We start from the raw sequence: 12,277 nt of genomic DNA on the forward strand, positions 1-12,277 counted from the left end.
ATAACATATTCCCTGTAGCCTCTCCTTCCACCTCCCTTGTCTCTCTGCTGTCCCATCAGCAGCCTCACTCAGCTTCAGGATGCTGAATACAACTAAATATGTTGCTTCTTCTTTTCCTTGTCCAGATGTGTGCTGCCCTCTACTTGCTGGAGGTCCTAAATATATTTTTGGTAAAATCTAACCTTTGCCATTTTAACAGGATTTGACCGCCACCTCCTGGGTCTTCTCCTCATTGCGAAGGAAGATGGGCTTGCAGTGCCAGAACTCTTTACTGACCCGGCTTTCACTAAAAGGTGATAATCCTGCTGCCTTCACTTTTCTTGTTTAGGGAAAACAAGGGTGGGCTGATTAGAGGCTGATACCCTGAATGAGGCCCAGTGCACACCAAAAACCTCTAGCAGATCTGCAAAACGCTAGAGGTTTTTGAAGCACATTTCAGAGCGATTCTAGGCATGTTCAGAGGCGTTTTCTAAACATGCCTAGCGTTTTTTGGAGCGTTTTTGTGCAGCAGATTACAAATATTGTTACAGTAAAGCTGTTACTGAACCACTACTGTAACAAAAACGCCTGGAAAACCGCTCTGATCTGGCATTTTTCAGAGCGGTTTTCCACTTTCCTATAATTTACATTGTGGCAGAAACGCCTCAGAAATCTAAAAACTGCAGCAGCCCCCGAGTTTGCGTTTGTGGAAAAAAACGAGCCGCTCTGGTGTGCACTATCCCATTCACTTTCATTAGCCAAGCGGTTTTCCCCCTGCAAACGTTTTAAAAAAACGTTTCAGAACCGCTCTGGTGTGTACCAGCCCTGGCTGACATATTTCTTTCTTTTTAAACAATGCAAATTGCTGGGTTACTTCTAGTACCATTAGCCATAGACCCTGAACAAGCAGGCAGATCAGATGTTTCTGACTGAAGTCAGACTGAATTAGCTGCATGCTGGTTTCAGGTGTGTGATTTGGACACTACTTCCGCCAAATAGATCAGCAAGGCTGCCAGGCAACTTTATTGTTTAAAAGGAAATAAATATGGCAGCTTCCATATCCCTCTCACTTCAGATGTGCTTTAAAGTGGATCCGAGACAAACTCTTTTCTGCCTTCATTTTTCTGCCCCTTGCATATAGTTTATTGGGCATTCTCCCCCTAATGCTTTTTTTTTTTGTAATTTTATTTATTACCTAATTGCCTGTAAATAAATGTATCCACACCCCCAGTGCCTAGGCATTCTGAGTCCCATGTTGCATGTGCTCATGGGAGCTAAGTCTGGGGAGGAGGAGGCTTTTGCAGAAGCATGCATGAGATTTCATAGGCAAGGGGGTGGAGAGGAGAGTATGTGAGGGGAGTGGAGTTTTCAGAGGCTGAGGGGTGGAGATGGACAGCAGCTTGCCTGTGTAATGATGACAAACAGAACATGGCTGCCCTCGTATCACAGGAAGAAATAATCATATACTGTTGAAGCTGTTTGCAGCTAGATTTACTGTATAAACCATCTAAACTTTAGCTAAGATATATAGACAAGTTATTTGCTATAGTTAGTTTATCATCTAGGATCTGCTTTGAAGTGGCTAGGAATATTCAGTTACTGGCCATCTCCTGAGGGTCCTAGGTTGACAAACAAATCTGCAGGCGCTAACATTTTATTTCTATCAGGTATACACAAAGTCAGAATTAAACATGTGGAACACAATTCAGCTTCTATTGATTTTAATGGGACTTTATGTAAAGCACATCTGAAGTGAGTGTGATATGGCGGCTGACATATGTACAGGGGTTGGACAAAATAATGGAAACCCCTAACCTTTTGGCATCATAATCTTTAAACATGTTTTAAGCAATCAAATCTTGACATAGGCTACTTTTTTGTTTATTAATTTTGTTATTTGATATGTTTAATTAAAATGATTGTTTTTTACAGATATGTAAACAAAAGTTGGTTGTAATTTATAAAAATGGCAAATCTCTCAGACTTTCAAAGAGGCCAAATTGTTGGTGCTCGTATGGCAGGCGCTACTGTAACAGAAACTGCCCGAATGCTTGCCATTTCAAGAAGTGCTGTCTCAAAAGTAATGACTGCCTTTGAAAGAGAAGGAAAAACGTCCTCAGCAAAGCACAGTTGTGGCCGAAAGTCAAAGTTGTCTGAGAGAGACTAGAATTAGAATTAGAAATCAAATTGTTAGAAAAGACCACGGCTCCTAAAATCACTGCAGAGCTGAATGAACCCCTACAGAACCCAGTGTCCAAAAAAACTGTTCGTCGGGAGCTGCACAAATCTGGATTCCACAGAAGAACTGCAATTAGAAAATCTCTGCTCTCAAAGACAAATATTTCAAAGCGTTCAGAGAGGTGTAGAAACCACCAGAGTTGGTCCCTCGAGCAGTGGAAAAATTGGATTTTTTTTCCTGACGAATCATCGTTTACCTTATTTCCGACTTCCGGCCGAGTGTACGTTTGGAGACAGCCGAAAGAAGCATTTCATTCAGACTGCCTTCTTCCAACCGTAAAACATGGCGGGGGTTCTGTGATGATCTGGGGTGCTATTTCTTGGAAATCCGCTGGGCCAATGATTTCCCTTCATGGAAGAATTAACAGCCGAGACTATTTAGGAATTTTGGGCGACCAAGTTCATCCTATGGTTCAAAAACTGTTTCCGGAGGGGAATGTCATCTTTCAAGATGATAATGCCCCAATCCATACAGCTAGAATTGTTAAAGAATGGCACAAGGAACATTCTAATGAAGTTGAGCATCTCATCTGGCCACCACAATCCCCAGACCTCAACATTATTGTGCAATTATGGTCGTTTTTAGAGATTCAAGTAAGAAGTCGATTTCTGCTGCTATTGTCTCTAAAAGAACTGGAGGGTGTTTTAACTGAAGAATAGGCTAACATTAATTTGGAAACAATTCACAATTTCTATGAATCAATACCTCGGAGTATTGAGGCTGTAATTGCTGCAAAAGGTGGACCTACACCATATTAAAATATATTTTGTTGATTTTCAAGGTGTTTCCATTATTTTGTCCAACCCCTCTATTTAAACAATTCAGATTGCCTGGCTGTCCTGCTGATCCTCTGCCTTTAATAGTTTTAGCCATAGACCCTGAACAAGCGTGCCGATCAGTTGATATGATTGTATGACATGATTAGCTGCATGCTGGTTTCAGGTGGGTGATTCAGTCACTATTGCAGCCAAAGAGTTCAGCAGGACTGCCTGGCAGCTGGTATTGTTTTAAAAGGAAATAAATATGGCAGCCACCATATACTTCTCACTTCAGGTTCCTTTCAACTTACATGATGGAAAAATTTGAATTACACAGATGTGACTAGAATGCATCCCTGCTGGCCTATACAGAGAATTACTTCTACCATTCTGTATATTAATGGAATCCTGTGTATTTTTATTGCAGCGGAGGAGGTGGGAACTTTGTCCTCTCCACCAGTCTGGTGGGCTACACCAATGTCCATGGAGCTGTTGTTCCAATGATACACGATGGATACGGCTTCTTCTATAGAATACGTGATGACAGGTATGTGTGCACTAGTAAGCAATATATTACTGTATATCTTTCTGTGTAATTTTACTTGCATCTGTCAGGTTGACCTCTTCTCTCCCTGCACCGCTTGTCACATGACTGCACAATGCCAGTAACTGTTTGTTCATAAGCATCAACATGAAGCACTCTAGGATGTGGGAAAAATCTGCATGAAACCATTCTATGGTCTATTTGGAATACAAAATTTTGTTGATCGGAATGTTGGCATTCACAATCATTTCTGAAGAGAGAAAGTTCCCAAATGAGCCAGTTTATGGGAACAAGCAATAATTACCTTCCGTGTTACTTACGATCCTGCACATCTGATCAAATGATCGCATCTGAGGAAAATATTGTGCCTTTAATGGGCGCCTTAAGAAATTTCAAGTGTGCAGGGATACCAAGTCCAGCTGCATATTATAGAGATGATTGTACATCTAGCCTAGGCATTTACACTGCTTAGAATCAGGCTGTCTCTCTCTCTGCGTGATGCCTGTTTTGCTTTTATCCATTTTAAAGTGTACCTGAGACCACCTAAAAAAAGCAAAAAAATGATACATACCTGGTGCTTCCTCCAGCCCCCTGCAGGCTGATTAGTCCCTCACCGTCTTCCTAGGCCAGTTGGATCCTCGGCTAAGCGGCCCGGGAATTCTGCCAGTCCGCCACAGTCCAGCCCCACGAATAAAAATTATTATAAAAAGTAGGGGTTTCTAAATCTGCCCCACTCTACAAAACATGTTTTATTTGTTGCCGTTTCTGTCTCCTGGGAGGATTTCCCTTACTTCCTGTCTGCTCAGGAAGTGGTGTAAGTTCTCACACGTGGGGACACAGGACAAACAAAATAAAGCTCTAAATCCTTATATAAATGAAAAATGTTTTTTAAACTTGAATTGGTTAGACCAGTTAGCCTTAAAGAAAATCTGAACTGAAGAAAAAGACAGCAGACAAACATATAATCTCAATACTTAACCCCAGCAGATTCCAACCGGGATCTTCTTTCTCCTCTGGTGTCTCATTCAGCAGCCACATGAACACAAATCCCAGGTCCTCACTTTTGTCAGCGTTTATGTGGAGGGCTGGCAGCGGGAAGAGAGAGGGTGAAGTAGGAGGGACAAACTGAGGAGGACAACCTCTCCTTGTATTTACCAGTGGATTTGGGGGATCGGAAATGGCCGCAAACAAGGAACAGCTAGAGAGGCATGTCTGCCATAAAGGCACATTCCTGTATTACTCTATTTAGTATCTTAAAGTTGACTTTAGCCACGCTTTTAAAAGAGGCGAAAGAAAAAACTCTGCCAGGAATGACCTAGTGACTATAGCTGTGGATGTCCTTTGATGCAAGGAAAGCATCCAAACCCCCTTTAAATGCAGATATAGAATTTGCCATAAATACCGCCTGTGGTAAAATACAGCAAAGTTCCCGTTATGCATTATAATGATTTCTCCTTGTTTCCACAGGTTTGTTGCTTGCTGCACCGCCTGGAAGTCCAGCCCAACGACAGACTCTGATAAGCTGCTGCGGACAGTCTTCCAGAACTTCCAGGAAATGATCCAGCTCACGGTGAACGCTCAGCTGTAATGAGGGAGAGAGAATAGGAGCAGCCAGCTGTTATCGTCTGCCGTTCACTAACCATGCACAAGGTTCCTGGCAACAGATTTAAACTTACTCACTCAGCAATACTTGTATAACTAGGGATGCTACAAGCTGACAGGCAGAGCCCGGCTCACTGCACTCATCGCTTAGCAATTATTGTGTCTTACATGATGGTGCAGAGGTTTTGTAATGAAGAGTGTGCTGTACAGCCAATGTTCATTGTCTGTTGATACAGCTCACCTGAAATGGCAAATGCTGCTTTGAGCAAAATACCTGTATCCCCGCCCGTGAAGAGCTTATAGGGTGTGGCCAGGGGAAGAGCTAGAGAGGAGCAAGCAGCTTATTCATCATGCTCTCTTGCTAGTATTTTTTTCAATCAGATGTCCAGAATATTTGTATCCCCGCCCCTGAGGAGCTTACAGAGGGAAGAGCTAGGGAGGAGCAGGCAGCTTATTCATTATGCCATCTTGCTAGTATGTAACCAGATGTCCACACCAAAAGTGAAAGTTATGCAGCTGCAGTTCTGTTTAAAAAGAACAAAACTGCATATGTTTCAAGAGGAACTTTATTAAAAATTAGTAGCAGAGGGAAAAAGGAATCAATACATCCCAAAGTAAGAAGTTAAAGTAAACCTGTAATGAAAAAAAGGGGCCCCTAAGGGGTGCCTATCTCGGCAGGGGGAAGGCTCTGAATCTTAAAGAGGCTTACCTTGTCCTCTCATTTCTTTTGCTGGGACCCCCAAACTCTTCAGAATCATAACAAGCCCTATTTACAAAAAATTCTTGTTACTGTCTCATGCACATATACAAAATTTTATTACCGCCTTAGCTGCATAATGAAAGATCACAACACATTAAAACAACAGACACTTAAAATCACTACCTGGCCAGGAGCGCTCACTATTTTAATGTAGGGGACCAGACCTGTGCATACATGCAGCGTGATCGCCCAGCCTTGGCCTATGCAGAAAACGCTCTGCACCACACTGGTCTATACGGTCCTCATCCCACCACCACAACACCCAGCACGCTGTGCTCTGCTAACTCGAGTGCCTACTGTTGGCACAGATTACGGATCCTCATGATGTAACTATGTACGGAGTTCCGCCCAGGATGTTCAGACTTTGGATTTGCGTGTTGTCATCTGCCTCATGGTAACACTGGTTTGCTAAAGAACTGGCTCTGCATGGCGTATACTGTCACTTAGTGGCTTTAATATACTTGCACTTTCAGATGGCGGACTCCTGTCCGCTTAGCCAGACCTACAGTGCACTGGGTCTCTTGAATCACGCAGACATATCTCGTGTCATGATCCTCTGAAGCGGTCAAGCCTCTTGGCTGTTAACAATGGAACTAGGGATCCCAGCAGTATGGAGTTTCGCTCAGCGTGCCAGGGTTTGCACGTGGAAGGCCAGCGCGAGCACTCCGGAGGTAGCCACGCCTCATAACAAGCCCTTGACACGCCTCTCGCAGGCACACCATCGGCTTACCACTCGGGGTCCAGCGGAAATAGCCGAGCCCAATCGGTCCACTCTACTACACAGGCACAGACAAACATGGGGGCCCAATTGGAAACGGGTTACCTCCCACAATGCAACAACGTTCACAGATACGATACTGTCATGGCTATGACACCACACTGTGGGAGGGGTTTCACCACAATATCAGCCACACAGACCCCCCCCCTGATGATCTAATCGAGAAAAAGAAAATATTTCTTGTAGGAAAGGGGTATCAGCTTCTGTTTGGGATGCAGTTCAATCCTGGGTTACAGTTCCTCTTTAAGTTCTAGCGCAGTCTTACTTAACCTTTTTACCCTGGAGGAACCCGTCTAATAATTTTGGGATCCCAGGGAACTCCTGTATTGGGAGTGGGGATTTATTTTGCACATGGTGCGGTCTTTGAAAGAAGGCGTGGCTAAAAACTTTATTAACTTTAACAGCCTCCTGGTTTAGCACCCATCCCATGTTCCTCCTCTATCGTTCTCCCTATTACAGTAGCCTGTGTTAGGGTTTCTTATTATAGTTCCCACAATTATAGTTCTCTCCTGTAATGGGGCTCTTTACTATACTGCCTCACTATTATACTGGTTTTTTTTTATTACTGCGCTCTTTATTTTACTGATCCCAGTTTAGCCCTTCTTTTTATACCTTTTTCACCCGCCGAACTGAGGCCAATCTCACCGGAGGGAAATGGCGTGAACCCCGGCAGTGTCCTCAATGAACCCTGGGGTTTCAGGGAACCCTGGTTGTGAAAGTCTGGCAAACGTCTTAAGGACGTTAATATTTTTTATGTGTGTGTTTGATCTGTTCTGAAGCACTTTAGATGTGTCTGAAATGCAGAGCTTTGATTTTGAATGAGTTTAATATTATGTTTGAATTCCGTTTTTTTTAAAATGCAGCCTGTTATTCTGCGTTTGAAGTCCATTCCTGATTGCCGTCAATGTAAGGACTGGCTTAGAATCAAATGCTACTCTATTGCAAAATGAAGTACTGCAAATCAAAATGACACACAGTTCCTTTCAGGTTCAGTAGTGATCAATGTTTCCCATTGTGCCCCTTTACTGAAAGCACTCTATTGTCTGCCACGGGCTTCGTATTAAGGCTTTATCTGGCCTTAAGGATTTTTTTTTCCTGTGATTTATTATGCTTAATACAAAATAAGTTTTGTAAAATAGGTTTTATTGCAGAAAGTAAATTCATATCTGAATGTGTTTTGCACTTGTGGCAACAAAGAGCCAAAACTTTCTAGGCATAGGCTATCGTTCATAAAGGAGCTGTCGGTAAGGGGAATCAATGCGGGAAAACACCGCTGCCGGTACTTTAGACTTCTGGGTGGACATTCATAAAAATATATCCAGTTGCGATAGCAGTGCAGAGATTTCCCGAACTAGGCTGGCGGTAGGCAGGCGGAGACACAGGAAGCTGCCGAGTTGATACATTTCTCCGTGTTCCGCTCTGCTGCAGCTGCCTGGGAGGTCTGTGTCTCCATTAACTTAACATTGTTATCGCCACATCAGAGGGGGCGGTATTCCCCGTCCTCACGGTGATCTTTATGAATGAACATTTTGCTACATTTGTTCCGATAATCACCGCACAAGGCGGTGATTTATCACTCTGCTCTGTAGTGTCATTTTTTCATGCGGAAAGAGCCTTTATGAATGCTGACTTTGCTGACTGTTAGGTAAAGTCAGCTGTTTTAAGCATTTCCGCATGCGGAAATGCTTTATGAATGATAGCCATTGTGGGAAATGTAGTCTGTGCCCAAGCAGCAGTTGCCAATTTCTGCTAATAGACTTATAAAGGGAACCTGTAGTGAAAAAAGTGCCCCAAATGGGTACTTACCTAGGTACAGTGAAGCCTCTAAATAATCCAGAGACTCCCTCCATCTTCCTCCTTCTCGGCTTTTCATCGCTGAGACCTCCACTAGCATGTCAACAGGGCTTGTCAACAGAGGTCGACTCCTGCGCACTAACTTGGAGCCTTCTGCGCAGGCATGAGGAGTCCTGCACAGTGCGGGCGCGCCCGTTCTTGTACAGGAGCACGTTCCCAAGCTTTGGGGTCCATGCGCTGGAATGGCGAGGCTAGGGAGACTGGGACGCCTCTGGAGGATCCAAAAGCTTCCCGCTACCGAGGTAAGTATCTGTCTTTTTTACCTCACAAATTTGTGTAACCTCACAAAAATGTGTTTTACCTCACAAAAATGGGTAATGTGTACCCATTTAGATGAGGGTTGGGAATATGTATGTATCATGAGGACATGTGTGTGTCTGTCTCCTAGCATTCCCCTGCACCATGTAGTGCAGCCGGCTCTGTCTGTAGCATGAAGCCCCCTCATTGCAAACCAAATGCAATATCCTCTGTATCACGTAATGCAGTGTACTCAAAGCCGAATCAATGCAATTCAGCAGGAAACTTGCTTACCCAGACTGAACAGTCTTATTCTTTTTCATGTAAATCAGTGTCCGCCATTTATTTGAGTGTAATTGTTGATATATAATTTTTATTTTAATTGTTTTTAAACCTTACTTGAGCTTTGCACCTTGCATAGCAAGCATGAGGTTAACGTCAAAGAAGACTGGCCTGAGAGTTTACAGGAGTCGTGAAATTGTAAATGGCATAGCAAGAATTTGTGGGGTATTTCTGTTTTTATTTTTAAGAGCACTAAATGTTATTTCTTTGTTTTACCACATGAGTAGCAGGTCCCAGAATCCTTCAGGGCTGGCCTGGAGGCTCATGGGAGAGTGGCTGTGGAATTGTCTCAGGTTTATCAAGATAGGTTGTGCTGTTGCCCAGAGCAACCAACATTCCAAATATCCCCTTCACACACTCTCAGTAATTTAGTTGCCTGCTGTTTAAGGGCCAGTTCACACAGACGCTTGGCGGCGTTTACCGCTAAACATTCCCATTCAAGTGAATGGGAGCGTTTAACATCGTGCGGTTACCGTCGATTGCACAAACGCGGCATTCCGGTCTTGATTTTCCCTGTCGTTTCAGGCGACCCTGGACGCTACATGCAGCGTCCAGGGTTGATTCACAGCCACGTCTTCATGTCCCCTTGTGGGGACAAAAACTGCTAATCGTGACGGACGCTGACGATCACCTGCAGGAAAGCCCGGCGCCGCCCCCGAACATGACAGAGCAGAACGGAAGGCCAGAGGGCGCCGCCAAGCGTCCGTGTGAACGGATATTTAACTGTATTTTTAAATTTTGCTATTAATTACGATAAGGGCTTCCTCTGCTTGAAACAGGTCTAGGTGACTTTCGGTTTTAAAAATACAAGGATTCTTTGTAGTGTTTAGTGCAGTAACTGCATTAGCTGGTCATCTGCACCTAAAGAGGGACTTTACTGAAAGATGATAGTAGGGGACAAATAAAGAAATCCATACATTGCAAAGTGAGAAGTTACAAAATAGAAGATCGATCAAGAAATGATTCATATTCACTATGTAACTCGTTCATGTTGGTTGATCCATGAGCCTGTGGGTCATCATCCTTACTGCTGGCAGACGGGAAAAACAGCATCAACTACCATTATCTATAAACACAACCACTAACAATGTGATAGGCTAAATCAGTCTTTCCCAAACCTGTCCTCGTGACTCCCCAACGGTGCACGTTTTGTAGGCAAGCTAAGCGGAGGTGGGGTAATTAGTGTCTCGGCTACATGGAATCCACCTAGCTGAGACACTAATTACCCCACCTGTGCCTAGGTGAGGCTGCCTGCAAAACATGCACTGTTGGGGAGTCACGAGGACAGGTTTGAGAAACACTGGGCTAAATGGTTGATAGGGCAGTGGCCATGACATCACACAGTGGGAGGGGTTTCACCACAATATCAGCCATCCAGACCCCCCAGATGATCTATTTTAAAAAAAAAAAGGTAAAGATTCCTTGTGGGAAAGGGGGTATTGGCTACGTATTGGGATGAGTTTAAAAGTTTAAACCTGGTTGATGTTTCTCTTAAACGATCTGTCATCACAGAGTGCCTGTATCTCCCCTACACTATGCACCATGTTCAAATGCAGGGGTGTCAAACTCAAATACAAAGTGGGCAAAAATCATACACTGGGACCTAGTCGCAGGCCAATCTTAAGGTCTGCTGGGCACCTTACTCCCTTTATAAAGTTCCCTTGTGTCTAATGGCCCCCCTCCAACCCCTATCCCCTATACAGTTCCCCGGTGTCTAGTGGTCCTCCCTCCCCTATACAGTTCCCTAGTGTTTAGTGCTTTCCCCCCACTTCCCCCATATGGTTTTCCTGGTGATCTAGGACTTCACCTCCAATATAGCTTCCCTGGTGCTCTAGAGTGGTCCAAATATAATGCAAAGTGGGGAAACCACTTGAGGGCCAAATTTAATGGCTCTGAGGGCCAGATTTGGCCCACGGGCCGGAGTTTGACATGTATGCTCAAATGGGACGACATATTCTAGTATGGGGTATGACAGCCTGGTCATGCTTTCTGCACTTAAACTGCAAAAAAAATATAGCACTGATTGTTGCAGTAACTAAAGGAGTTAATAAAAATCTTTGTTTCATCCAGCCTTTATTGGGTGATCTGGGCAACTGCTCTAGTTTTGCGTCAGTTTTCCTTGCTGCTATCTTGATAAATCTGCTCCAGTAGTTACAGGCTGCTCTATACATCTCTGTGAGGAAAAAAAGAGGCATCGAGACTGATAAAAACCCTTCCTTGCTCTGTTAAATCTCATCTTTACTTAGATGAAACCATCCACCTATCTAAAGCCTTAGTTACATGTGCAGGAATCTCCATGACCTGTGTACCTGCCGGTATCCAGCAGCTTGGGCAGGCAGCAGACTTCTGTTTATCTGATTAGAGTGTGAGCTCCTGTGAGGGACAGCCAGTGACATGACTATGTACTCTGTAAACTGCTCCAGATAATGTCAGTGCTGTATAAGGCTCGGCCCACACTTGTGCGGTTGCAGAACACAATCCGCTTAGAACAGACCCGTTTTTCAAAAATTGGAACGCAAACTGATCCATTTAAAAAAATGCTGTCCTTTTGCAGAATACGTTTCCAGTCCGTTTGCATATTTAAAAACGTGTCCCCCGTGTGGGGCGCCGAGCTAAAGGGGGTAGCAGCCAGGAAGGAGGGTAGTGGGCACATCAGCGGGGAGGGGGGTTAGACCCCCTCCCTCACCTGGATCCCCCCTATCCCCACACCCCCTCCAGCTATTTGCGCTAATGTTATCAGCAGAGAGCGGGGAAGCAATTACCTTCCTTCCTTGCGTTCCACCGCTCGCCGCGTGATTTCCTGCAGTGCCGCCCTCTGTACTTCAGTGGACGGCATTGCAGGAAGTCATGTGGCGAGCTAAGGAAGGAAGTTAGGTAATTTTATCCCCACTTGCTGCTGCTTACATTAGCGCAAGTAGCTGGAGAGGGAGCGGGGATGGCGGGACCCAGGTGAGGGAGGGGGAAGTCCGACCCTCACTCCCCACTGCTTTGCCTGCTGCCCCCCTTCCTGGCTGCTACCCCCTCCAGGCTACCTGGGGGCAATTATACTACCTATATGGGGGGGGGGGATGACGTTGAGGGGAGGAGCAGGCAGTAGGCATTCTGGTTCTCCCTCCCTTTTTGTAGCAAAGTAGCCTGTGAAGAGGGAGATCCATTTTTGCATTGCCTTTCCCCCTCCATTAAT

The 12,277-nt window shown here is 44.6% G+C and overlaps 1 protein-coding gene across 1 annotated transcript in view; it reads left to right on the forward strand.

The window, feature by feature from the left end:
* CROT (carnitine O-octanoyltransferase) overlaps positions 1-9,250 on the forward strand; it is a 66,677-nt gene extending 57,427 nt beyond the window's left edge. Inside the window, exons 15-17 of the mRNA XM_068235510.1 lie at positions 200-293; positions 3,404-3,523; positions 4,988-9,250. Coding sequence (XP_068091611.1) covers positions 200-293; positions 3,404-3,523; positions 4,988-5,108 — 335 coding nt within the window. The 3' untranslated portion in view covers positions 5,109-9,250. The remainder of the gene's footprint in view (positions 1-199; positions 294-3,403; positions 3,524-4,987) is intronic.
* The last annotated feature ends 3,027 nt before the right edge of the window (positions 9,251-12,277 follow it).

The sequence above is a fragment of the Hyperolius riggenbachi genome, chromosome 5 (genome assembly GCF_040937935.1).
Source record: "Hyperolius riggenbachi isolate aHypRig1 chromosome 5, aHypRig1.pri, whole genome shotgun sequence".
Taxonomy (NCBI): domain Eukaryota; kingdom Metazoa; phylum Chordata; class Amphibia; order Anura; family Hyperoliidae; genus Hyperolius; species Hyperolius riggenbachi.